We start from the raw sequence: 25,312 nt of genomic DNA, 5'->3' as shown, positions 1-25,312 counted from the left end.
TTGTTCTCATGGTACTTATATTCTAGCAGAGAGATATCAGCAATAAATATAAGTTAATTATGTAGTATTTTAGCAGGTGGTACATGCTAAGGAGGAAAACATGGAGCAGAAAAGTGGCATCAGGATGTCTGAGAGTATAGTCTTAAGTAGGAGGGCCTCCCTGAGAAGATGAAACTTGAGCCAAGTCTTAAAAGAGGTGAGGGAGAGAGCCATGTGTATATCTGAGAGAATTCTAGGCAGAGGGAACAGCAAATGCCTAAGGTGAGAATCTGACAGGCACGTTAGAGGAACAGCAAGAAGTCCAGGCTGAAGCAGAGGGAGGGATTGTGGTACAGAGGAGAGCGAGAGACCATGGGGGGCAGATTGCAACAACTTTGTCTTTTATTCTGTGTAAGGTGGAAGCCAAGGGAAGGTTGTGTGCAGAGGAGGGATGAAATACCACTTGGGTGTTAACAGGATCCCTGTGGCTTCCCTGTGGAGACCAGACTATGGGGCTTGTTCAGGATGCACTGAGACCAGTGAGGAGGTTGCTGAAATTGTCCAGGTAGGAGATGATGGTTGGACCAGGGTGGAGGCAGTGAATGAGAGTAAAAGGTGAGTTGGTAACCTTCTTGGTGAACTGACACAAAAAATGGAAGTCCAATCCACATGACCTGGAAGCTCTCGGTGAAGGCTCTTGGTAATTGGGGGAAAGACACTGGGGTCCTGGATGAAGGCTCTCCTATTAACTGAAGTGGAATTACTTATCAAGATTCCTGAAAGGAAGACTTCTGAGTTTTGCACGAGGTCACATCTGGGTATTGGAAACAAGGCTCCTGGTTAGTGCATCGAGTGACATTCCAGCCAGAACAAAGCCTAAGAACAACGCCTCCAAATGTTCCCTGAGGAGAAATTGCAGACATGCCAGTGGCTGCATGTGGTCCCAGGATATGTCCAAAGCTCACAGAATTTGGAGGTTCCAGATGCCAGGATTAGGGGACATCAAACATAGCAAATCCTCCTCTATGACACTTAACCATGAGGTGGACTCTGTTCCAAGTTCTTTTCATACGTTAACTCATTTCCTCCTTACAGCTCCCAGACCCCCACTCCCTCGGTATCCCAACATCCAACCCCCTCAGCTTTCATCCCTCACCCCACCTTAAATGCTTAGGAATGTACCCTTTCTCTGGTGATTCCTGCTCTTGGGTCACCCCTGCAGGTGAACCAGCAGCGGCTTAGGCTGCCAGTGACGCTGCTCCACGGGAGGCTGCGGTTGTATTTCCGTAGCTCAGAACTATGGGCAGAGGCAGGTCTGGAGCAAGAGCCACCCGCACTGCGCCTAGTGTACGACTGGCAGCACGCCCTGTCTCTGCAAGTAACCGACGGCTACCGTGCACACGTGGTGGGCTTGTGCGGCAACTTCAACAGTGACCCAATCGATGATGTGGGCGGTCCAGACCTGCGCGCCTTCTTGCGCACTTGGACCCTGCAGCCGCCTGATGACCCGTGCCACTCCCTCTGGGCTGCTCCCTGCACCAAGCCGTCGTCCCCACCGAAGACCCCGGGGCCCTGTGCCATCCTGACAGCTCTGAACGGGCCCTTTAGCCATTGCCACCATGTGCTGAGGCCTGCACCCTTCGAGATCAGCTGCAGTGCTTGGATCTGCCCCTTCTCCAACAACCGACCTCCTCTTTGCTTGATGCTCCAGGTCTATGCACATGCGTGTCAGCGCCTAGGTGTCAGCATCAACTCCTGGAGATCCCAGACTGGCTGCCGTGAGTGACCCTTAGATGCAAAAGGCTATGGGCTACTAGGGAAGGGGATTCTGGGACTTAGGGGTGGCACTCCCTGCTGCTGGCTGGAGTTGATTCCTAGGACAAGGCTGCAGGGTCCCTGGGATGGGACTGCAGGGGCTCAGGAGGCAGGGTTCCTTGGGTCTGGGGATGGAGACTCCTCCACCCAGTGGTGGGATTTCTTGTTTCTGGGGGCTGGAACCCCTAGGTCTTGGGGTCAGGATTCTTTGGGTCCTGAGGGTGAAGGCTTCCAGGCCCTGGGATCCAGAATTAGTTAATTCTAAAAGGCAAGATTCCTGGATTTGGTGTATGGAAAGGTCCTCTAGGTAAGGAGGACTCCAGGGTCTGGGGTGAGAGCTCTGTGTCCCAGGGCCAGACTTTTAAGGTTCTGAAAGAGGACTTCTGGTTTCTGATGATAGAAACTTCTTTACTCTGTGAGATGGAGATTGCTGGAAAGCCTCCATTCTAGGGGATGAGGACCCCCAGGATCCTGGGCACGACTCTTGGAAAATGAAGGCAGGAACATCTCCATTCTAGGGATGGCTAAATACTTAGGTCTCTGGAACCAGACTGGGAGGTCCTGATGTAAACACTCCTTCCCCCTCCATCTTTCTCCCCTTCTCTCCCCAGCTATCGAGTGCCCCCAAAACAGCCATTATGAGTTATGTGGCTCCTCCTGCCCAGAGACATGCTTGGGGCCCTTGGGAGCGTCCTGCCCACTGCCCTGCGGGGAGACGTGCACCTGCAATGCTGGCTATGTTCGCAGCGGCCCAGCCTGTGTCCTCCGGCGCCCAGGGCCTGGTGGCTGTGGATGCGTGCACCAGGGACGTCTGCTGGCCCCAGGCGAGGCTTTATGGGAGGGTGTGGGCTGTACTCGCCGCCACTGCCTCTGCCCAGCCTTAGGAGGGAGCGTGATCTGCACTGAGACGGGGTGCAGGCCACATGAGCGCTGCGTTCTGTCACACAACCTGCGCACGTGTGTGCCCTCGAGCATGGCCACATGCGTGGTGGCTGGCAGAGGCCACTACATCACCTTTGATGGGCGCCATTTTCGCTTCCCTGGCTCTTGCGTGTACCTGCTGAGCGGCCTCAGTTCTTCAGCGCCACAGGAGCTCGCTGACTTCCGTGTGCTCCTGGGCACCAGTCCTGATGGCGTCCCGAATAGCCTTGAAGTACACGTGTCTGGATTCCATCTGAGGCTGGACCCCAAGGAACCCGGTCGTGTCCTGGTGAGAAAATCCCAGCCCTGCCCACACATTCACCTTATGTCCTCTGACCCAGAGTCCTCATCTCAAGACTCCCAAACCTGATCCCAAGATCCCCCTAACCTCACCCTAGGGTCATACCTTGAGTTTTTGTCCTGTGACATTGGACCTTAAATACAGTATCTTGCACCTCCTCCCTCTTGCCCCATGATCTCTGACCCAGCCACCTAACTTCAACCCCCCCAAAACTAACCCCCAAATTAGAACTCAAGCCTTAACACTTTAGGAGCAAACCATCAGTCCAGAAACCCCTTTCCCAGGCCTCCATAATTTCCCCAGGAAAAGAAGTTTTGGTGCTGTTGGAAAGGCCACTCGGGAGGCACGCGCGCTAGGTGCCAATGAAATAACACATAATGCACAAGAGTCCTTTTAAGGTAGATACAATAGGCATTACCATTTTCCAGATGGAGAAACTGCCCCAGAGAGGTGAGGCCATTGGCCCAAGGTCACACAGCTTATAAATACGAGAGTTAGTATTTAAACCTTGGCATTTTGGGCTCCAGGGTCTCTTATGCTGTCTCTGTAAATCATCAAAAAAATACATGACCTCATCTACTCATTTGTGAAATGTAATTCCAAGTTCCCAATGACTCTGACACCACTTCAACATGACAAATTTTCTCATCAAGGTAGGAAAGACAAATAAAGATAGGGGCACTGGGAGAGGAGCTGTGGGGCTGTGGGGGTGAGCACCGGCCACAGAGGACAGAACCCAGGGGCTGTCAGTAACCTTCTCTCTGCAGTTTGCCTTGGCCATATTTTAAATTTCTTACTGAATTACCATTTTTAAATAGAGAAGGCTGGACTTATGGTATCTCTTGAGAAACTAGAAGCCCTGGCAACTAGTCACCTATTCTCATGGCCACGTATGTTTGGGACTTCCCTCTCTAGCGAGGGGCACATACTTTCTCTCTAGTTTGTCACAGTCCCCAGCACATCCCATCCTCTCCACTTTACTCATTTAGTTATTTGCCTGGCCCCTGAGTGAGTGAGGACCAGGTTTTACGCTTTTCTTGGGACCAGGGGCCTAGCCCTGGTTACGGCTTTATGGGTGGCCCCAAGGGACCTTAATCCCAGAACCTAAGACCTCTCTACTGCCCCAAGGAACACGGCCTACCCCAACACGTGCCAGGCACAATTACAAATCCTTACTTGATCCTTACAACAATTCTTTCCAATGCATATTATTATTTCTCTCATTTTACAGAGAAGTTAAACAAATTGCCAAGGTGAGACAGTTAAACAAACCAGGCGCCAAGATTTGAGCCCAGACGACATGGCTCCGAAGTCAAAGGACACTTAACTACCACACGTCACTGTCCTGCACATGTAGTTATTAAAATTGGACACGAAGCTGCCAATATTTGGTGTTTTTTCCTACAAATGTGGCAATTTCATATAGTTCAACCTAAGTGTTTAAGACAAATACTCCTGGCCTGGATTGTCTTGGAACAAAAACTCCTAGCCTTGACTCAAGAATTCTGGAACCTTCATTGTGAGCCCCAGTACTCCAGAGCTTTCAGTCCTGATTCTGGGATCTTGAAACTCCAGTCCTGACCCAAGAATCCCATTTATTCATTCATTCATTCACTCACTCATTCATTCAACAATCACTTACTGAATACCTACTGTGTTCCAGGCACTATTCTAAGTTACATGTGTTAACTGAACTTTAGACCCAACTCTAGCCCCAGTCCCGGGCACCCCCTAAACCCAATCCAGGAATTCCAAATCCCCAACTCCAAAAGCTTACAAACCCTCATCCCAAATTCTTATACCCCCAGCCCCAGATGCTGTGGGCAAATATGGTTAGACCATGGACAGCATCCTCAACATTTATATATGCTATGGACAGACCTCCCTTCCCTGAACCATTTGCATAGTATCCTAGAGCCCCTGCCATACCTAGAAATCCCAGCATCCCTAGGACTCTACAGCCTAACTTGACCTATGAGCCTCATTCACTCATCCCTGCATTAGCTCAACAAATATTTATTGACCAGACATGTGCCAGACACTGCACATGTGTCACTTCCAGAAGCTGTGGCTTTCAACTCCCCAAATCTGATCCAGGAATACTATAGCCCACAGTTCTCACCATCCAAGTATTTGTTGGAAAAAGTATCAGTATTGTGGACAGCACCCCAAGCTTTTATTTGTTGGGGTGGGGGTGGTCATTGTAGACAGTCCTTCAAAAAGACCTTCTGGGGGCCCTGCTCTTCTACTCTTACCTAGGGACACTGGCATCCTTGGTAATGATACGGGGTCCCTAGAGCCCCACCTTGACATATCCTCTTTGCACAGGTGAATGGTGACTGGCAGAATCTACCATTCCAGGCTCTGAGCAACAATACACTCATCTTTCGCCATGGCTGGGACACTGTGGTCAGCTGCCCCTTTGGCCTGCGTGTGACCTATGCCCCTGGGATCCGCGTAGTACTGGATCTTCCAGCAGCATATCGGGGCCATGTGGTGGGGCTGTGCGCTGACTATAATGGGGACCCCATGAATGACCTCCAGGTGCCTGGAGTCGTGCTGGGCACCAAGCTGCCTGAGGATGCAATGGCCTGGGCCTTTGGCCGTAGATATTTGGTGGGTTCCTCGACTGGGTGCCTGGATGCTGCTGACAACATGCCGCCACTGCCACCATCTTGTGTCACTCTGCCAACCACCAGCAGCCCAACCCACTTTGCCCACCCTTGTGACATCCTTTTGGACCCTCTGGGGCCCTTCCAGCTGTGCCATGAGATGCTGGCACCAAGCCCCTATGTCCAAGATTGCATGGTGGATGTATGCCTGGGCACTGGACCCTGCCCCATGCTCAGCCTCTACTGTGAAACCTGCCAGCTGCTGGGTGGCCAAGTCTTCCAATGGCGGAATTCAAGCCTGTGCAGTGAGTGCCTAGGGATTCAGTCTAGCGTCTCTCTCCATCTTTGCTCGTCTGGGGAACCTGGCCCCACTCTTGACTGAGATGTGGCTCCTTGGCTGTTGCTCATCCCAGAGTGCCAGCTCCTCCCTGCACAGTGTATCCCTGAGACCCTGTACTTCCCACTGCACCAGCCTTCAGCCATCCCTCCACTCCCCACCAGACCCTCAACCTTTGCCCATGCTAAAGTGGCAGGTGTATTCTGATTTAAGTCCAGCCCCCCAGCTCTTATCCTTCCCTCTTCTCAGCCCTGATTATGGCCCAACCCTTCAGCTCTTACCTTTCAGGGACTCAGACCTGTTCATGGTCCAGCCCCTAAGCTCTTACCCGTCCCAAGCCCTACAGATTAGCTATGCCTCATCAGAGGCATGGTTAACCACCGCATCCTTAGCTATCTGAAGGTACCTGCAGCTCTGCCCAGGTAGAGCTTTGCCCCGGCAGGGCCCCAGATACCCCATCCTAGCCCCAGAGTTAGGGAGTGAGAGTCCCAACAGCCACAGACCGCAAAGTAACCTTCCATTCCTACTGGTTCCGCAGGCCCGCCGTGCCCCGCACACTCGCACTACACGCTGTGCGCTCCGGCTTGTTCTGTCACTTGCGCGGGGCTGGAGCCACCACCCGGCTGCGATCGCGCTGGGCACTGCCGTGAGGGCTGCGTATGCGACGCGGGCTTTGTGCTGAGTGGCGCTACCTGTGTGCCCACTGCTCAGTGCGGCTGCCTGAGCGCCGGCCGCTACTTGGAACCCGGCGCCCCGCTGCCGCCCCCTCCCACCGCGACCGGTCGCTGCTGCCGCTGTCACCCTGGCGGCCGGGTGGCCTGCAAACCCTGCCGCGCAGCCCGGGGCGGCCCAGGCCTCTGCCTTGCCACAGACGGACTCTATTATCGCACCTTCGACGGCACCACCTTCCACCTCCCGGGCGCCTGCACCTATTCATTGGTAGGCACGGGCACGGGTCGACTTCGGGGTGGGAGGCCCTTCGAGGTGGTGCTGGAGACAGGTCCACGGATGCCCAAACTCCGCCGCGTGCTGCTCCGCGCGCATGGCCACCGCTTCGGCCTAGACTGCGAGGACTGGGGATACATCACGGTGAGCACCCCCCCCCCCCCCCCCCCCCCCCCCCCCCCCCCCCCGTCACCCGCCTGCCTGGCAGTCTCTGTTCTGCCCGGTGGGATCTCTGAGTATCGCCTTCCGATTTTCTCCTCTCTCCAACAACCTCATTTCCGCTATCCTCCCCCTTCTCCCTTCTCTGCTTCCTCCCTCTCTCTGCCCCTTCCCCTTTCAATCGCTCTCTCAGTAGCTGGGTCTGCACATCCCTGTTCCATGCTGCTCAGGCTGTCTCTCCATCTTCCCTCGCCTCTTTCTCTGTCTACCACCCGTACCTACACCCCACCTGTCCCTCTCTCCCACCCCACAGTCTTCATCTCTCCTCTCTGCCTTTTTTCCTCCTCCACCTGGATCTCCATGCGCCCTCTCAGGCTCCACGTCTGCCATTACCTCTTACCAACGCCCACCTAGCCTTCCCTGACCCCTGCTCCAGGCTGCCCAAACCCCCTCTCTGGTGCCCCTACCTCACCACTGCCCTTCCTCTCCAGCTTTCCCGCTCTTTTTCTCTCCAAAGTGGTCCCTCTTCCTCTCTCCTCCTCCTCCTGTCCCCACATCCCCTCCCTCTTCTTCCCCAGCTCTACTGCCCCAACCCCCACGTCCACAGATGCCCTCAGATCTCTCTTCGGTCCCTGAGTAAGGTAATTTCCCCTCTGTCCCTGCACTCCAGGCCCGCGTCACCACTCTCCCTCCCCTCACTCTCCTTCCCCTCTCCAGGTTTCCCCACACCTTCCCACTATACCCACACCCAAGCACTGCCTTGAACGCCCTGCCCCTTGACCCCTCTCCTTCACCCCATGTCCTTCTTCACACTCCAGCAGTCCCTGCCCACTCTTCCCCTGTTCTGGCGCACCCACTGTCCGCACTACTCCTCCCCACTAGTCTTCTCCCAGTTCTTCCGGACCCGGACCTCCCCCCTGACTCTAGGCTGCCCCACCCCTGCCCGCAGGTGGACGGCGTGCGGCGCTGCCTGCCCTTCGCGCTGAGTGGGGGCAGGGTGCGCGCCTTCGCGCGCGGCGCATCCGTGGTCCTCGCGGTGCGTGGAGGCCCGCGCCTGCTTTTCGGGCTCTGCTGCCACCTGAGCGTGGAGCTGCCTGCGGCCTACCGCGGCCTCACACGCGGCCTCTGCGGCAACTTCAACGGCAACGCGACGGATGACCTGCAGCTGCCAAGGCCCGGGCCCTGCGCCGCGCCGCGTCCCTGCCCGGGTTCGGGCTGCCTCCCGGCCACCGAGGACGCGGGTGCAGCGTGGCGTGGCGCTTGCGACCTCCTGCGCGAGCCCAGCGGCCCCCTGGCACCCTGCCACGCATTCCTGCCGCCGGAGCCCTTCTACCAGGCCTGCGTGGCCGACGTGGGCCGCGCCCGCGGGAACCACAAAGTGCTCTGTGCCTGCCTGCAAGCCTACGTGGCTGCCTGCCAGACGGCTGGTGCGGATATGCGGCCCTGGAGGGCTCCCAGCCTTTGCCGTATGTCCCCTGCCAGAGGGCTTTACGAGCCGCTGCTGCCGCGGGGTGGGGTCCCGAGGCGGGAGACTGGTCTGGTCTTCAGTCATAACGCAGGTGTTAGTTGAGGACCTACTATGTGTCGGCCTATTTTAAGGATACAGCACCAAACAGGACAGAGTCCCATGCACACTATGGTTGGGAAAACAGATTTGATTTTATCCCTTAGGTAACGTTTACAGGCACTCATTCAATATCAGGCACTGCGTTAAAATTGTTGTCCCTGGACCAGCAGCATCAGCTTGTTTACAGGGCTTGTTTACAATGCAAAGTCTTGCCCTGCCCCAGACTTAATCAGAAACTCTGGAGTGGGAGCCACCAACCTGTTTTAACAAGCCCTCCAGGAGACCCGGATGCAAGGCTAGATCTGAGAACCTGTATTGCGTGCTTGAAATCAGCCCACTCCATCTTCGAACTTTTCTCGGAGATGGGATAATTGTCTACCTCCTGTAGTTGAGAACACTGAGGCACAAAGAATCCCCCCAGATCTCACAGCCAGTAGGGGTCAGAACTGGCCTTTCCACCTGGCTCCAGAATCCTCTCTCTCAACCCCTATGCTATAGTGTTTCTCCAACAATAATGCAAAAATAGTTCCAGTAATAACATGAAAAGAACAGCTGACCTTACTGAATACACGTTCCGTGCTAAGCCCTCAATTCTCCCAACAGCCCCATCAGGCAAGTACCTTTTATGGATGAGGGAAACCAAGGCATAGGTGGTTAAGGAAATTGCTCAGTATCACCCCCCTAGAAAATGACTTAGCTGGCATCTGAATATTTGTTCACTTAACAGGTTCTCATCAACTTCACGTTTCTATGTCCACGTGTATCTTCCATGATCCTCATGGACTCTTGGCCCCACCTTAATTTATCATTTTGGTGTCAGTGTCTCTCTCTTTCTGCCTCCAGGTTCAAATGTTCTTGGAGGGAATGTTTGGCTTGCTCTTAAATTACAGACCAATGGCCACCCTCACCTCTGTCTGTCAGGGTCATTTATCCAGCCCTGACCCAACCAGCGAGTCATGGGTACACAATGTGGCCACTATATCCAGCAGGACTCTTAATAGCGATGTCAGAATCCTAACTCAAACTGAGGGGAGAAAGAATAAATGATTTGGAGCACATATAACTGCAAAGACTGAGGGTGTTTCTATCTTCAGTCTTAGCTAGATTAAGAATTTTCAACTGCAGATTTAAAAAGTCCATTTTTCTCCCTGTCCATCTTCTTCTTCCCTTCCATTCTCTCTCTGTTAGCTTTATTCTCAAGTAGATTCTCCTCTTGTGGTAGCTGCAAGGCTTTGGCAACTTCAAGCTGACAATTCTACCAGCTTCAATGCCTTTGCAAAAATGTAACATCCTTTTCCCAGTGACCCCAGCTAAAGTCTCAGGCTCGCCACCCAAGGCTTCGCCTGTCCAATTATTGTGAACCAGAGGAGGGAAGAATAATCTGATTAGCCAGCCCTGGGGTTCTGTACACAACCCTGGAACCTGGATGTGGAATCACCTCAGTCCACATGTTGAAAGTAAGGATGGATAGTTGCCAAAAAGCAAGCGGAGGTTATTATTGTCAGAAGGGCAGAGAGGCCAAGAAAAGACCTCCACCACTAGAATCCACTGACAGGTTCCTTATGGACCCAAACAAGCAGCATAGGAGGTGGGATCACTTGGTGGTTCAAGTAATGGTCAACCCTTTCAACAGGGGCTGGGATTGCCGGGGAAAGACCCCCTAAAAGACAAAGAGCAGGGAAGCCACATTAGTCATATCTAGGATACACTTAAGTAGCTAGCACACTGCATAGTGCGCAGACAGCGTTCAATCACTGCCGGTTGTTACTGCTGTTAGGATTAATCTAAGGGGAGGTCTTCCGGGAACGATGCAATCTGAGGGTGCCGGGGAAGCGGAGGGCAGGCCCCTGGCTTGCCTGAGTCTGACAAGCCACCTCTCCACAGCCATGCGGTGCCCCCCACACAGCCACTACAGCCTGTGTGTGAACCCCTGTCCCGCGGCCTGTGCAGGTGTTCGGGAGGTGGTACAGCTCCCCGCTCCCTGCGCTGAGGGCTGCGAGTGCGATGATGGATTCTTCCCCGCCAAGGGTGACTGCGTCCCTGTGGACCACTGTTCTTGCTTCCACAATGGCCTGTACTTCCCTGTGAGCATCCTCTTGGGCCCTTGTTAGAGGTTTATTTGGATCCTCTCATCTCAGAACCTTTGGCTACACCTTCCCTTCAATACCACCTCACCTTTCACCGCCTCTCCCTTCCTCCACAGCCTGGCCAGACTATCCTCATCGAGAATTGCTCCTCCTCCTGTACCTGCCACCTAGGGGAAGGTGTGGCCTGTGTCCCCTTCAGCTGCCCTATGGAGGAGGTCTGTGGCATCACAGATGGAGTCCTAGGCTGTCGATTGCAAGGTGCCCAGCGCTATAGTCTCAGGGGTCAGAGATTGGGGCATGACTCCTGCATCCTGGGAAGGAGGGGACTGGTGACCCAGACTCCTGGGACTCATAGGTCCTTGATCTTCTCTCTCCTCCACAGCCACCTTGGCCCCTGCCCCTAGCTCTGTGGCCCCACCGCTGGTTTCCCCGCCATTGCTCCCCAGTCCCAGTCCCCAGTGCCCAGAAAACTCCCGCTTTGCTCCCTGTGGGTCTGCATGTCCAGCCACGTGTGCCAACCCCTCAGCCCCAGAGCACTGTAGCCACCCCTGTGCTCCTACCTGCCAGTGCCTGCCTGGCTACCTGCTGCAGGACGGCCAGTGCATACCCCCTGCACACTGCTCCTGCTTCCTGCACCAAGGCCGTACTTTCTGGACAGACAACTGTACTTGGCACTGCCACTGCCCAACCCTTGGGGCCCTGGTGAGCAAACTTCCCCAGTGTTGGCCTGACAAGTGCCATGGTCACTGCAAGGCCTTCACAGGTGGTTGGTACCACTGCCTGTCAGCCCAGTCCTCACCCAGTCCCACTGTCCTGGAGAAGCCACTGGTGTGCACTGCCTCTGGAGACTTCTACTTCCACACATTTGGAGGAGCTCACTACGAATTCCCTGGCTCCTGTGTCTATCGCCTGGCGGGTCTCTGTGACACAGCCCATGCCGACCTTGAGCCCTTCAGCCTGGATTTGACCCCACTGCTGCGGCCACGTGGCTGGGCCAAGGCCCTGACCCTCTTAGCCTGTGGCCTGAGGCTGGACCTGAGTCCAGAAGATCTCAACCACATCCGGGTGAGTTTTCAAAGGCTCCATACGTACCTACCGTCCCTCACCATGCCCATTACCCACAGGTAACCTGTAGACCGCTCTTTTCCTGCTGATACCCCCTTTATCAACTCTCTCACTGGTTCTCAGAGATGTCTACTCCAATTTCCTAGTGGCCCATTCATTGACTTGCCTGTTGATCCCTTCCCACAAACTTTCTATTTGAGACTTCTACCCTTGAGTCTCCTATTATTCTCCCATTAACCTTCCACTGAGTCCTCAGTTGACTCCCCTTTAACCCATAGACTCAGCCTTGACTTCCCCATTGGCCCTCTTTCTTTCTTTCTTTTCTTTCTTTCTTTCTTTCTTTTTTCTTTTAATGTTTATTTATTTTTGAGAGAGTGCAAGCTGGCAAGGGGCAGAGAGAGAGGGGGAGACACAGAATCCAAAGCAAGCTCTGGGCTCTGAGCTGTCTGCACAGAGCCCGAGGTAGGGCTCAAACTCACAAACCATGAGATCATGATCTGAGCCAAAGCTGAAGTCCGACGCTTAACTGACTGAGCCACCCAGGCGCCCTCCATTTCATTTCTCTCCCACTGAAAATCCCACGAACCCATTCATTGCCCCTCCCCCACTGGTCCTACTACAGTTATATTGATTTGCCCAATTAACCCTATTTACTGTCCTCTTGACCTCACCCCACACCCCATAGATCTGTACTGAGCTATTTGTTGACCTTCCTAGTGATTCACCGACTGGCCTATTAATGCCATTTACATCTCTGTGGATTTTTCCATTGGGTTCCCAAGCCATTCCAATTCTCCCATTGAGCTTCCTATTGATATGGATTCCTACACTGAATTCTCAGGGCTTTCTAATATCCCAATTGAGCCTGTCTTTGACTGAGTCTCACTCTTTAAGCCTTCCTGAGACTGTAGCATTAATTCATTGACTCACCTTCTGACTCCACCCCCTCATTAACTCTAATCATCTAATCTCTACCACTGACACACTCACCCATCCGTGGGATCCTTTAACTCACCCTTCATTTAGCCTCTACTGATGTTCCATTGAATCTCCTTGCGATTCCTAATGACTACCCTGGTTAACCGATGTTCCCCTTGATCCTTCTCTGATCCTTCATTGGCATTTCCAAGAACTTCTGCGACAGCCACTACATCCTTCCCCTGCTGATACCTGCATGCCCTCCCTTGTAGGTGGATGGAATTCTGGAATCGCTGCCCTTCTTTCACGGCCACTGCCTCCGTGCCTACTACCAAGGCCGCCAGCTCTGTGTAGACACGGACTTCGGCCTCTCACTCACCTACGATTGGGACAGCCTGGCACGTGTAACGCTGCCGAGGCCCTACGGACCCTACCTGTGTGGACTCTGTGCCCAAAGAGGCCCGAGCAGCCCCACGGTGCCGTTGCCCGACATCTGGAAGGTGGCAGAAGTGCCAGGCTGTGGCCCGGTCTGCGGGCCCCTCTGCCACAACCAGTGTCCAGTGTCCACGCGCACTCGATTCGCTGGAGACGCGTACTGCGGGCTGCTGGCGGGGGCCGAGGGTCCCTTGGGGCCATGCTACGCCGCGCTGGACCCGCTCCCATTCCTGGACAACTGCCTGGACGACGTGTGCCGCCACCACGGAGCCCGTCCCATCGTCTGCCGAGCCCTGGCCGCCTTCACTGTCGCCTGTCAGGCTCTGGATGTGCACCTGCGGCCGTGGAGGACGCCTGACTTCTGTCGTGAGTGTGTGGGGCTTGGCATACATAGTGGGTGAAGCTCCTAAGAGCTGGGATTTGGGACACCGAGGGACGGACGCGGGAGGACCAATGAAGAAGTTCAGGCCTGGGTGGGTGGAGCCAGGTGAAGAAGGGTGGGACTTGAAGAAGAGTTAGACCTGGATGGGGCAGCAGTTTCATTAACGAGATCTTCCTGTCTTTCGTGTCCGTCTCTTTTTCTGTCTGTCTCTCCCGTGCCTCTGTGTCTCTCTGTGTCTCCCTTTCTGCGCCTCACTATCTCTACCTGGTGTTCCCACTTTCCGTTCCTCGTCCTCTCTCCCCTCCATGTTGCTCTTCCACTCACCCCCACCCTCTATCCTCCCTCCGTCTCTGTCTTCCCCTCCGTTTCTCTCTCCCGGCCTACCCCTTTCTCTGTCCCCCGCTATTTCTTTCCCGCGTCTCTCCATCTCTTTCATTTCGCTCTGGCCCTCGCACCCCCGCGGGTCTCCCCAGCGTTACGGTGCCCGCCGCACTCGCACTATGAGCTGTGCGGCCCGTGCTGCCCGGCCACGTGCGCGGGCAGCGAGAGCCGCTCTGGCCGCGGCGCCTGCGGGAGCCGCTGCTGTGAGGGCTGCGTGTGCGACACGGGCTTCTTGCTAAGCGGCGCCGCCTGCGTGCCTGCGGCCCAGTGCGGCTGCTTTCGCGCGGGCCGCTACCTAGCTCTAGGCGCCGTCTGGTACCCGGGGCCAGGCTGCGCACGCCGCTGCCGCTGCCGCCCGGGCGGCGTGGTGACGTGCGCGCCGCGGCCGTGCGGGCGCGGGCGAGTGTGCGGCCTGCGCGGGGGCGTGCGCCGCTGCCTGCCCGACGGCCGAGGCAGCTGCGCCCTCGCCGGGACCGCGCACGTGCTCGCCTTCGACGGCCGCACGCACACGCTGCCCCCGCCCGCGCCTTTCTCTCCTGAGAGCTGCCTGCAAGTGCTCGCCCGCGCCCCACGCCGGGGTCCCTGTTCCTTCAGCCTGGACGTGGCCCGCGATGGAGCCGGGCTACTCAGTCTGCACCTCAACCTCTCCGGGCACCACCTGCAGCTAGACCGCGCAGTTGTCGGCTTCATCACGGTAGGGGTTCACTGGACCACGCCCACACCCCACCCTCTTCCTCCTGGAGGTTCCTCTGTTTCCCCCACCATATGTAACGTGGGCGTGGCTGTCCCTTAAGACTTAAGAGACGGTGCAAATTTGTGACAAGGTGGAAGCATTGCGTGAGACACAGTAATGGCTCACTAAAGGGTAGCTGTTAGATATGCATTATCACCTACTACCCAGGATTGAATAAAATTAGTCATTCAGGATTATTTCAGTAAATTGTTTGGAGAGTCTCTCGGTGGTCCAGGAAAGGCCAGAGGATTTGATGATGACTAAGTCCTGGGAGAGCTCACATTCCTCCAGGGAAACAGATGATAAGTATATAAATAAGTAAAATAGGTGGTACATCCGATGATGAGTTTAGAACTGTAATGAAAAATAGGGGCACCTGGATGGGTCAGTGGGTTAAGCGTCCAACTCTGGTTTCAGCTCAGGTCATGATCTCATAGTTGGTTGGTATGAGCCCCGCATTGGGCTCCACTACTGGCAGTGCCAGAGCCTGCTTGGGATTCTTACTCTCTCCCTCCTTCTCTGCCCCACCCCCCCGGCCCCACCTCATGCTGTCTCTGACTCTCTGTCTCTCAAAAAAAAAAAAAAAAAAAAAAAAAAAAAAAAAAAAGAGAGAAAGAAAACTATAAAGAAAAATAAAACAAGGAAGAGAGAGTACAGAAACAGTGTAAAGAGGTTTAGGATTTTGAATAAGGTGATGAGGAAGACTCTACTGACAAAGTAACATTTGAGTCACTGATCTGAAGGAGGTAAGGGAGGGGTCCATGTGAACATCTGGGAAGGAGCAAACCAGGCAGAGGGAACACAAAGTGCGAAGGTCAGGGAACTGGGATGGTGCCTGGTGCGTTGGAGGAATAGGAGGAAGTCAGTGTAGCTTGTGAGTGAGGAAGTAAGTGAGTAAGGGGTTGAGGAAGAGATAATGAGGTTGGAGAAGTGATGGGGCCAGATCACTAGGGCCTTCTAGGATGGGTGGGGATGAAAACTGAGGCAAAACAGTAGCAGAGAAAGCAGGAGTGTGGTGAGATTCGGCAGCCAGAAGTAGAGAGAGCTTCAAAAAGAAGTGTGGTGAGAACTCATGAGGAAGAGAAGGCCAGAGAAAGGGCCCTGGGACCTATTTAGTGCTAATTATGTGCTAGGCACTGTTCTGAGCACTACTTGTACCATCTCATTTAATCTTCATAGCAACTGTATTAGTCAGCTAATGCTGCATAACAAGCTCAAAAAAAATTTCTCAGTGACTTACTCAGCCAGCTTTCTCACACATCTGTGAGTTGACTGGCATTTGGGTGATCTTGGCCTAGGTCATTAAGCACTTCCCACATGCTGAGCATTTTTCTAAGTACTTTTTGTTGATTTATTTAATTCTCCTAACAGCCCTAGGAAGTAGGTACTTTGATCCTCCCATTTTACAAATAAAGAAACTAAAGTTCAGAGAGGCTAACTTTTCTACCCAACTCTCACAGTTCATTTGTAGCACAGCTGGGAGGGATGTCCAGGATACTGGGAGGCGTGGGAGCAGGCTCAACCTTCTCAGCCTCAGTCTTGACCCCTTTCTTCCTCCCCAGGTGGATGGTGAACACTGCCGGCTGCCCTGGGTACTGCCGGGGGACAGGGCCTGGGCCACATTGGAGGGCCGCCACGTGGTGGTGCACACTGCCTGTGGGCTGCATATCATGTATGACTGGGGCAGCCAGGTGCGCCTAACTGTGCCTTCCACCTTCCACGGCCAGCTGGTGGGGCTCTGTGGGGCCTTTGGTGGCCAAGTTGGCCCCCTTGATGTGCCTCTAGACACAAGATCCTGGTCCAGGGGCCTGGTCACTAACCCCTGCCCACTGCCCCAGCCCAGTCTTGGCTTTAGCATCAGCTGCCCCACGCAACTTGCCCAGATCTTCAATGCTCCCAAACTGTGTAGACTCCTACAGGCACCAGATGGTCCCTTTGGCCGCTGCCTGGGCCATATCAGCCCCAAGGCTTTCCTCAGGATATGCCTGCAAGACGTATGTCATACCCATAGTCAGGACCTTGGTCTCTGTGATGCCCTCACAGCATATACTGCCGCCTGTCAGGAAGCTGGCATCCCTGTGAAGCTTTGGAGGGGACCCAAGCTTTGCCGTGAGTGCTCTGGCTGGGTGTGGGTTGCCTCTGGGGCAGGTTGAAGGCAGCAGGAAGAGCCCCTTCTCCTGATGGGGATCAGAGCAGTCCTGATGGTAGATGGAATTGGCTAAGCAGTGTTGGGGGGAAGGGCATCTAAGGGAGAGAGAACTGGAATTTCAAAGGTGTGGAAGTTGAAAAATATCAGTGGGGGGCACCTGGGCGGCTCAGTCGGTTAGGCGTCTGACTTCAGCTCAGGTCATGATCTCATGGTTTGTGAGTTTGAGCCCCACATCGGGTTCTGTGCTGACAGCTCAGAGCCTGGAGCCTGCTTCGGATTCTGTGTTTCCCTCGCTTTCTGCCCCTCCCCCACTCACACTCTGTCTTTCTGTCTTTCAAAACTAAATCAATGTCTTAAAAAAATTTTTTTTTAAAGCAGTGGGAAGCTAGCCTGACTGGGGCAAGAGGCAATAGGATTGGAGAGGGAAACTTGAGTCCTAAGCACCAGCCTTTGCCATCCACCTGCAGCTCTGACGTGTCCGCCTCGGAGCCACTACAGCATCTGCGCACGGACCTGTGATGGGGGCTGTGTCCAGCCTACCAGCCCTGCTCACTGTTCTACCCAGTGCTATGAGGGCTGTGAGTGTGACCCTGGATTCATTTTTGACGGCACAGACTGTGTGTCTCAGGACCACTGCGGCTGCTTTCACAGTGGACGCTACATCCCTGTAAGAGAGGTCCACAGGCATGGGTGGGTGGGTGCAAAGTTTCCCATATCTTGTCATAAAATGTTCCCCAGGGGCACCTGGGTGGTTCAATTGGCTAACCATCTGACTCTTCATCTCAGCCCAAGTCTTGATCTCGGGATCGTGATTTGAGCCACACATTGGGCTCTGTGCTGGGCATGAAGCCTACTTAAGAAAAAAAAAAAAAAAGTTCCCTGGACCACACTATATCAGTCAGCATTTGCCATTGTAAATGAAGAAAATGATGCCAAGTATCTTAAATACAACAAGGAACATACCTACCTTTAATTGTTTAAATCTGAGGCTTTCACGCATGGCTGGATCCAGGGACTCAAATGATGTCACTAGAACTCAAGTTTCTTTCTGTCTTTCATCCCTGTCTTTTCCTTTTTCTATGATAGCTTCTATATCAAGTAGGCTCTAGGTCCAAATGCTATAACAGTCTCAAAATTACAGTGGTTTAAATTTGATAGAAGCTTATTTCTCTCTCATGAACAGTCCAAGAATAACCAGCTTGACTCATCCAAGTCAGGGACACAGGTTTCTTCTATCATGTGGTTCTACCTCCCCTGTAGTATTGTGATCATCTATTCCCCACCACATCTTCATTCAAGCAAGTTGGCCAGGAAAAAGAAGGGACAGGGAGGTCAGGCCCCGCTCTTTAAGGGCATAACCCAAAAGTAGCACATATCACTTCTGTTCACATCCCATTGGCCACAACTTCACGAAGGGACCCCATCTGGCTGCAGAGGAGGCTGGAAGATGTATCTTTAGCTGGGTATCCCTGAATGCAGCCAAAAATTCTAATTCTGGGGAAGAAATGGAGAATGGATATTTGAAGACATGCATAGCCTCATTTTCAAATCACTTCTGCATGTTGGGCAGTGGTGGTCCCCTTCTTCTCCAAGTTTATGATGTACAGTTTAGCCATCTCAGTGGAAGGACAGACCCCTCTCTCAATAGTTCCAGCAGAAGTCCCAGTGCTGACTCCTATTGTCCCACTTGCCCATCCCTAAACCAGAGAGGCCAGGAGATATGGGGTACTCAATCAGTCTCTGACTAGCCAGACCTGGGGCATGCGCCCAGAGCTGAAGCCAGAGGGTAGGTATATCACTTAAGAAACTCCACAGACAGAAAAGTGGGGCTAATTCCCCAAAGAAACTGGAAGGCTGTTACCAGAAGACCACAGATGGATGGACCCTCGGCAGGCAAAGCTTCCTCTTCAAGGCTTTGCAGCTCCTTGAATCCATTCAGAGGTAAAGAAAAGCCCCCCAGGGGATGACTGACATAGTTGTCTTGGAGATTCGAGGCCACCAGATACGAAAAAATGATTGGTTAAACCCTAGTGGTGCCTGGGTGGCTCAGTCAGTGAAGCTTCTGACTTTGGCTCAGGTTATGACCTCACGGTTCGTGAGTTCAGGCCCCACATCAGGCTCTGAACTGGTGGTGTGGAGCCTGCGGAGCCTGCTTGGGATTCTCCTTCTCTCTCTCTCTGTCTCTCTCTCTGTCTCTGTCTCTCTCTCTCTTTCTCTCTCTCTCTCTCTCTCTCTCTCTGCCCCTTTCCCACTTGCACTCTCACTCTCAAAATAAATACATAAACTTTAAACCCCAAACCAACCCCAGGAATGAATACATGCCCACACTGGGAGGAACAGGGCATAAGAGCTGCTACAGCTGCCATCACATGTCCCCTCCATGCTAGTACTGACACTGGCCACACATCAGAACTTGCAGAGAGCTCTTAAGGTTTTTCACACACCAGTGAAAAAAGCAGAGGGATTGTCCCAGATTGAAACAGACTTTAAAACCACAATAGTCAAATGCAGTACACAAAGCTTGATTATATACTAGTTGAAAAAGAACAGTTAATAGATATTTGGGGGACAATTGGAGAAATTCATCAAACATTTTTTATTTTTGCCCATCTCAGAGAAAAACAGCTCAATGGATTTTTAATTTGTATTTGTCTTGTTAGGAGGTTGAGCATCTTTTCAAATGCCTAAGAAACATATTTTTCTATTAACTTTCTGAATAGCTTTGTTCATGTTTTTATATTGACTTATTGGTCTTTTTCTTTTTTATTTCTAGGAACTCTTTATATATTAAGGAACTTAGTCCTTCATGATATGTTTTATACATGTGCTTAGCTGTTTGTTGATACGGTTTTTTGAATTTGATTTTGAGTCTCTCCCTCTCTGCAGGTTGGGGAGGCACTGGTCCTGCCTGGCTGCCAGGAACGCTGTATATGCTTGCATGGTCAAGGCCTCCAGTGCCAGCCCTTTTCCTGCCCACAGGGCACAGACTGCATCCTGGATGGGGGTGTGCGGTGGTGTGAGCCCAGGGAGGGTGCTACATGTCGCCTAGTGCCCGGGGGCCTCTTCACCACCTTTGATGGCTTCAGTGGGCTCACACCCATTCCTGTTATGTCCTGTGCCTATGAGCTAGCCACATTGGTGGGTTCCAGGCCCCAGGATCCTGACTGGTTCCACGTCATTGCTGACTTCCTGCCCTGTCCTAGCTGCACTGCTCTCAAACCACGAGTGATCATCGGCTTCAGGGATGGCTGTGCAGCTGTGGGAACCAATCAGGAAATATGGGTAAGGGACTTCCTCAGTAAGAGCCAAGACTTTTTTATAATCTGGCACTGATCTCTGGGGCCTTTTGATCCCTCACTGGCATTCCATACCCTTTTAACATAGAACTCTCCCATCACTGTGCTCTCACATTGACCTCCGTTGGCTAAATGTCCTTGTCATGCTCTCCCATGACCCTCTCTAGACCCTATATAAACTTCACCTTGGACTTCTCAGGACCCACTGATCCCCCACATTGACTCAAGTGCTGCTCAACTCCTGGGAACTACTGACTGAGTAGTCATCTACTACTACTACTACTACTACTACTACTACTACTACTACTCAGAGCTCTAATAGGGGAAGCCCAGGTAGCCCAGGTAGAGTGATCAGGGCTGGAATGGGAGAAGCACAGGTAGACTGTGGAAGCCCAGAGGAGATACTCTCAGTTCAGGAGACCAGTGAGGGCTTTCTGGAGAAGGTGACAAATGAGCTGAGACCTGATTTTAAGCTTGGGAAGAGAACAGAACAAGGCCAGGAAAACAGAGGGAGCATATTTGGGGAATAGTGGTGAAAATGAACTGTTGAGTTTAAAATAGCCCACTAAATGTCTTTGGGCTTAGGGCCAGGGAGGTTGTTAGTGATTTAAGAAATCACAGCAGGGGGACAGCTCCTGGACTGCAGGTTTGAGGAATGGAGACAGCAGGAATAGACAGCTCTCTTGACAAGTTGTACATACAAACTGCCCTTGTCAAACAGGTGAGAGTAGAGATAAGCCAGGAAGAGGCAGAGGCCTTTTAAAACTGGTTTACCATTACGATTTTGTGATGGGAAAAACCCTGGGATGTTTAAGTGCTGATGGGAAGAAGCCAGACAAGGAGAGGTTGGAGATCCAGTGGGGAGAGAGGCCAGAGTGGAGAGCACCTGGCTCCCCCAAGACACGTGGAAACCAGAGAGCAGCAGAACTGGAATCTGGCAGGCAAAATGGATACTGTTTATAAGTAAGAGGGAAACAAACCTGAAACCCCATGTTGAGAAATAAAAGGAGGCTACTGGTAAGAGTGGGAGGATGGTCCAGCAAGAGAGCAGCTAGGATTCTGCCACAACCCAGCTCAACCACAAAAAGTGGTGATTAGAATAGTGCCACATAGGGTAGCTGTGAAGATTCATGCAGAGTGTGTGGCATATATGAAGTGCTCAATAAATAGAAGCTCTTGGGGCGCCTGGCTGACTCCGTTGGAAGAGCTTAAGACTTGACCTTGGGGTTGTGAGTTGAGCCCCATGTTGAGTGTACAGAGTACTTAAAAGTAAATAAACTTAAGGGGCGCCTGGGTGGCTCAGTTGGTTAAGCATCTGACTTTTGATTTCGGCTCACGTCATGATCTCACAGTTTGTGGAACTGAGCCCCAAGTAGGGCTCTGCGCCGACATCATGGAGCCTGCTTGGGTTTCTCTCCCTCCCTCTCTGCCCCTCCCCAGTTCTCTCTCTCTCTCTCTCTCTCAAATATAAACATTAAAAAAGTAAATAAACAAGAATTTTTTAAACTGTGATTGCAGGTGCCTGGGTGGCTCAGTCAGTTAAACATCCTACTTTGGTTCAGGTCATGATTTCACAGTTCATGAGTTCGAGCCCTGTGTCAGGCTCTGTGTGTACAGGTCAGAGCCTGGGGACTGCTTCGGATTCTGTGTCTCCCTCTCTCTGCTCCTCCCCTGCTCATGCTGTCTCTGTCTCTCAAAAATAAGTAAACGTTAAAAAAAAAAAAAAAAAAGCTGTGATTGCTCTTGTGGTCACTTTTATATTATTAATGGAGAGGCAATATATATAACAGAATGGTCAAGAACACAGGTCATGAAATCACACCCCTTTGGTTCAAAATTGGCTTTGCCACTTACCAGCTATGTGAACCTGGGCAAGCTATATTACTTCTCTGGGCCTCAGTTTCCTAATCAGTAAAAGGCAAGAGGCACCTAGGCATACAGGACTGATCTACCCTGTCAGAGTGTTGGTGAGGATTTAGTATCATTTATAAATTTAATATCATTAATTACATAATTAATTTAGGTGACAGTATATTAAAATATCAATTACATTATATAATGCAATATACTGTCATACATTATCTTATAAAATAAATAACCAAATATTAAAGCACTCGGAATAGTGCCTGGCACAGAGTATGTGTAAACGGTTATTAGATTATGAAGACACAGGTGAGAGAAATGCAACTGGTTCTAGAGACTTTGTTCTCTAAAGCTCCCTTTTAGGAAAGAGTTTATTATGGAAAAATTCAAGCATCACAAAAGAAGAGAGAATGGTGTGTCATGAAACTCTGTTACAGTTACAAATGTTTTGCCATTTTTGCTTTCATCTTTTCCTCCCACTCTTTGCTTTGTTCGCGCTGGAGGATTTGAAAGCAAATACCAGACCTTTTTCCTCTAGCAAAGACCTGGGTATGCCATTTTGATAGAGACACCCGACAGGATTCACAGTAGTTTCAGAGCCCCGCCTCCGGACTCGGGCCCTAATCCCCGCCCTTCACTCGCCTCCTCTCTGCAGGTGAATGGACAACCCGCCAGCCTCCCGGCGCAAGTGTGCAGGGGCGTGGTCGCACGCTGGGCTGAGGGCTCCCGAGTTGTCATCGAGCGGTCCCCCATGCTGCGGGTGCTGGTGGGGCCCGAGGGGGCTGTGTCCCTACGGGCCTCCCCCGCGCTACGAGGACGCCTCCGGGCAGCCTGCGGGAACTACAACGGAATTGCAGCCGACGACCTGATACTCCCAGGAGGACTCCGGGATGCCAGCCTAGTCGACGTGTTCCAGTCGTGCCGGGTTCGGGGCTTCAACAACTGGTGAGAACTTTACCTTCTCCTGCCCGGGGACCTGACTTCTCTCGGCAGAGGGCGCGACCAGCGCAACTCCCTGCGCCACAGGCTGCCTTTGGGGACTTGGAGCCCATACCCTCTCTCTGATGGTCTTCCCACAGCACGGAGAAGCTTGTTATTCCACCGTCTCTCTGATGGTCTTCCCACAGCACGGAGAAGCTTGTTATTCCAGCCGTGACCCAACACTTCACCGCCTGACGCCGCACCTCAGCGTGTGCCCAGGGCTGGGACTCGTCCACCCCCCCACCCCACCCCCCTCGACGCACACCTGCCCTGGGGATGGGAACCCACGGACCTTCCTGAGACTGTTTTAATAAATAATTTATGACCAAAACCTGCTTGTGCCTATATCTTCTACTTCCCAGTGCCCCCGCGCCCTGGGGGACACAAAGGGTCTCAACCTATAGTTCTCGTTTCCCAAGACTCAGGAGTTAGGTCGGGACACTGTCCCCTTCCGACCCAAAACCTGAGTCCGAGCACCTAGCTCCCTCCTCCTTCGGGTCCCCAGAACTGCATTCCCCTCAAGGACACAGATTCCCTCTGGGGCAGGCGGGGGAACCTGCAGCTCCGCCCCTGACCCACAATATTGTGACGTAACTGCATCGACAGCCAACCCGGCTCGACGGCGCCAGCTAGCCAAGGCAGGAAGCGGAAGTTTTGAAGCGCGCGGGCCGGAAGTGCCTGTTGCCTTGCACGGCCGTGTCTCGCAAAGGTGGTGCTGCGCCACTGTTCTTCGGGCATTACCTGTGTGCGCCCTGGGCCCAGCTGCGGCCATGAGCCGGCCCAGCCGGCTGCAGAGGCAAATTCTGAGCTTGTACCGCGAGCTTCTGCGCGCCGGGCGCGGGAAGCCTGGCGCCGAGGCGCGGGTGCGGGCCGAGTTCCGGCAGCATGCTTGCCTGCCACGCTCCGACGTGCTGCGTATCGAGTACCTGTACCGCCGCGGGCGGCGCCAGCTGCAGCTGCTACGGTCGGGCCACGCCACTGCCATGGGTGCGTTCGTGCGTCAGCGGAGTCCAACCCAGGAGTCCAGCGGCGCGGGGGCGCCAGGGACCCAGCCTGACAATGGCGATGGTCCGAGGAATCCCCTTGACGGAATGAGGTCACCGGAGACACCCCCCGATGGACGGTGACAGGACGAGGAGCTTACCCGATAGCGCAGGGGAACCGGGGGCCCGCCTGACTGTGTGGGAGGACTAGGGAACCTGCCTGATGAAACGTGAAAGGTCTTAAGACCAGCTCAATGGATTGGGGAATCGGAGAGCCCTCCTAGCGACGTGGGGTGCCAGCGACCCCCGTGATAGATGGTGAGAGATGACCGACCTTGCACGATCCATGATAACGGGTCGAACTCTCATGAGGGTTTGGAGTGGCTTGGTTGCCGGCTGGCTGAACTGTGTCAAGCTGAGAGCTCCTTACCCTAAAGCATGGGGAACCAAGACGCCTGCCGTCGGACGGAAAGAAGAGACACCTTTCTATTTACCTCTGGCTCCCCTCTCCTGTATTTAACTCTGAGAAGAGCAGACTTTTTGCTGAGAATTTTGGGAAGATACCCTGATGGATGGTGAGAAGCCCCGAATCCCCTTTGGAAAACTTTCTTCCCGTTAATTGTGGCAGACTAGGACCTGTGGGGAAGGGGCTGGGGTATCTTACCCCATCTGATCAACTGAAGACCCGTCAAGACCTATACTTGATGGTTCTGAGGGGAAACCCTGACTCCTGGGCCCTTCTCCTCCCAGGACTGTTGAACAAAAGGAATAAAATTGGAGATGTGATTACTTCCCTCTTGGTGGTCTTAAAGAGTTCATGTATTTGGGGATTTTTTTTAAAGGCCCTCACAAACCAAGAAGTGACCCTCTGGGGAGGGGGAGGTATGGGGAGCTATCTGTTCTTCTCCGGAGCCCTCTGGACTAGCAGATTGGTTGAAGCAGCCTAGTTCATGCCCCTGGGCAGATCCATTGACCCACCGTGGTTTGACCCCAAAGAAACCCCAGTTGACTCCTTAACAGAAGGTAGGGAGGTAAGAGAGAAAATGGTGGAGCTCAGGAGGCCTGCCTGGAAACCCCTGAGGCAGTACTGGGGACCTCAAACCTGGCTGAAGAGTCCAGCCTCAGCTACAGGCTAGGACTTTTGTCAGCAAGGACCAGGTGTTGGGGAGGAGAGGTAGACCCATAGGCCCCAGGCGTACCTCCTCCCATATCTCTGTCCATTACATCTCTCCCGCATCACTCACCTCTCCCTCTTGCTCACTCCTGGATCCAAGATCTTGAGCCCTAAGGAGCTCCAGGATGGGAGCTTCTGGCAGGGCTGCAGGCAGTGAGCAAGTTCCCACTGGGGCCGGGTGACCTGGGTCAGGAGAGATGTTCTACCCAGGTACTACAGATGAACAGAG

The 25,312-nt window shown here is 53.2% G+C and overlaps 2 protein-coding genes across 2 annotated transcripts; both read left to right on the top strand.

Annotated features, from left to right (window-relative positions):
- Positions 1-3,648: 3,648 nt before the first annotated feature.
- LOC132690945 (IgGFc-binding protein-like) lies at positions 3,649-23,257 on the top strand. Its single transcript, XM_078439255.2, has 15 exons — positions 3,649-3,669; positions 5,345-5,933; positions 6,504-7,054; positions 7,648-7,710; positions 8,019-8,496; positions 10,521-10,720; positions 10,840-11,005; positions 11,106-11,788; positions 12,979-13,507; positions 13,997-14,598; positions 16,200-16,746; positions 17,254-17,453; positions 19,673-20,068; positions 22,601-22,890; positions 23,073-23,257. Exons 1-15 carry the CDS (start codon positions 3,649-3,651, stop codon positions 23,119-23,121), a joined length of 5,364 nt encoding a protein of 1,787 aa, XP_078295381.2. The 3' UTR covers positions 23,122-23,257.
- Positions 23,258-23,570: 313 nt separating this feature from the next.
- On the top strand, positions 23,571-24,703 carry SDHAF1 (succinate dehydrogenase complex assembly factor 1). The gene has a single exon (XM_060652249.2). It carries the CDS (start codon positions 23,697-23,699, stop codon positions 24,051-24,053), a length of 357 nt encoding a protein of 118 aa, XP_060508232.1. The 5' UTR covers positions 23,571-23,696; the 3' UTR covers positions 24,054-24,703.
- Positions 24,704-25,312: the final 609 nt, after the last annotated feature.

The sequence above is a fragment of the Panthera onca genome, chromosome E2 (assembly GCF_046562875.1).
Source record: "Panthera onca isolate mPanOnc1 chromosome E2, mPanOnc1 haplotype 2, whole genome shotgun sequence".
Lineage (NCBI taxonomy): Eukaryota > Metazoa > Chordata > Mammalia > Carnivora > Felidae > Panthera > Panthera onca.
Note: the sequence above shows the minus strand (reverse complement) of the source record. Positions and strands in the feature narration are given on the sequence as shown.

Excerpts from the sequence above, each read along its gene's own strand:
- LOC132690945 (XM_078439255.2), top strand. The coding sequence starts at position 3,649 with ATGACAAATTTTCTCATCAAG. Across the intron at positions 5,934-6,503 it reads GCGGAATTCAAGCCTGTGCA|GCCCGCCGTGCCCCGCACAC; the intron begins GTGAGTGCCTAG and ends CTGGTTCCGCAG. Across the intron at positions 22,891-23,072 it reads GTTCGGGGCTTCAACAACTG|CACGGAGAAGCTTGTTATTC; the intron begins GTGAGAACTTTA and ends GTCTTCCCACAG.
- SDHAF1 (XM_060652249.2), top strand. The coding sequence starts at position 23,697 with ATGAGCCGGCCCAGCCGGCTGCAGAGGCAAATTCTGAGCTTGTACCGC.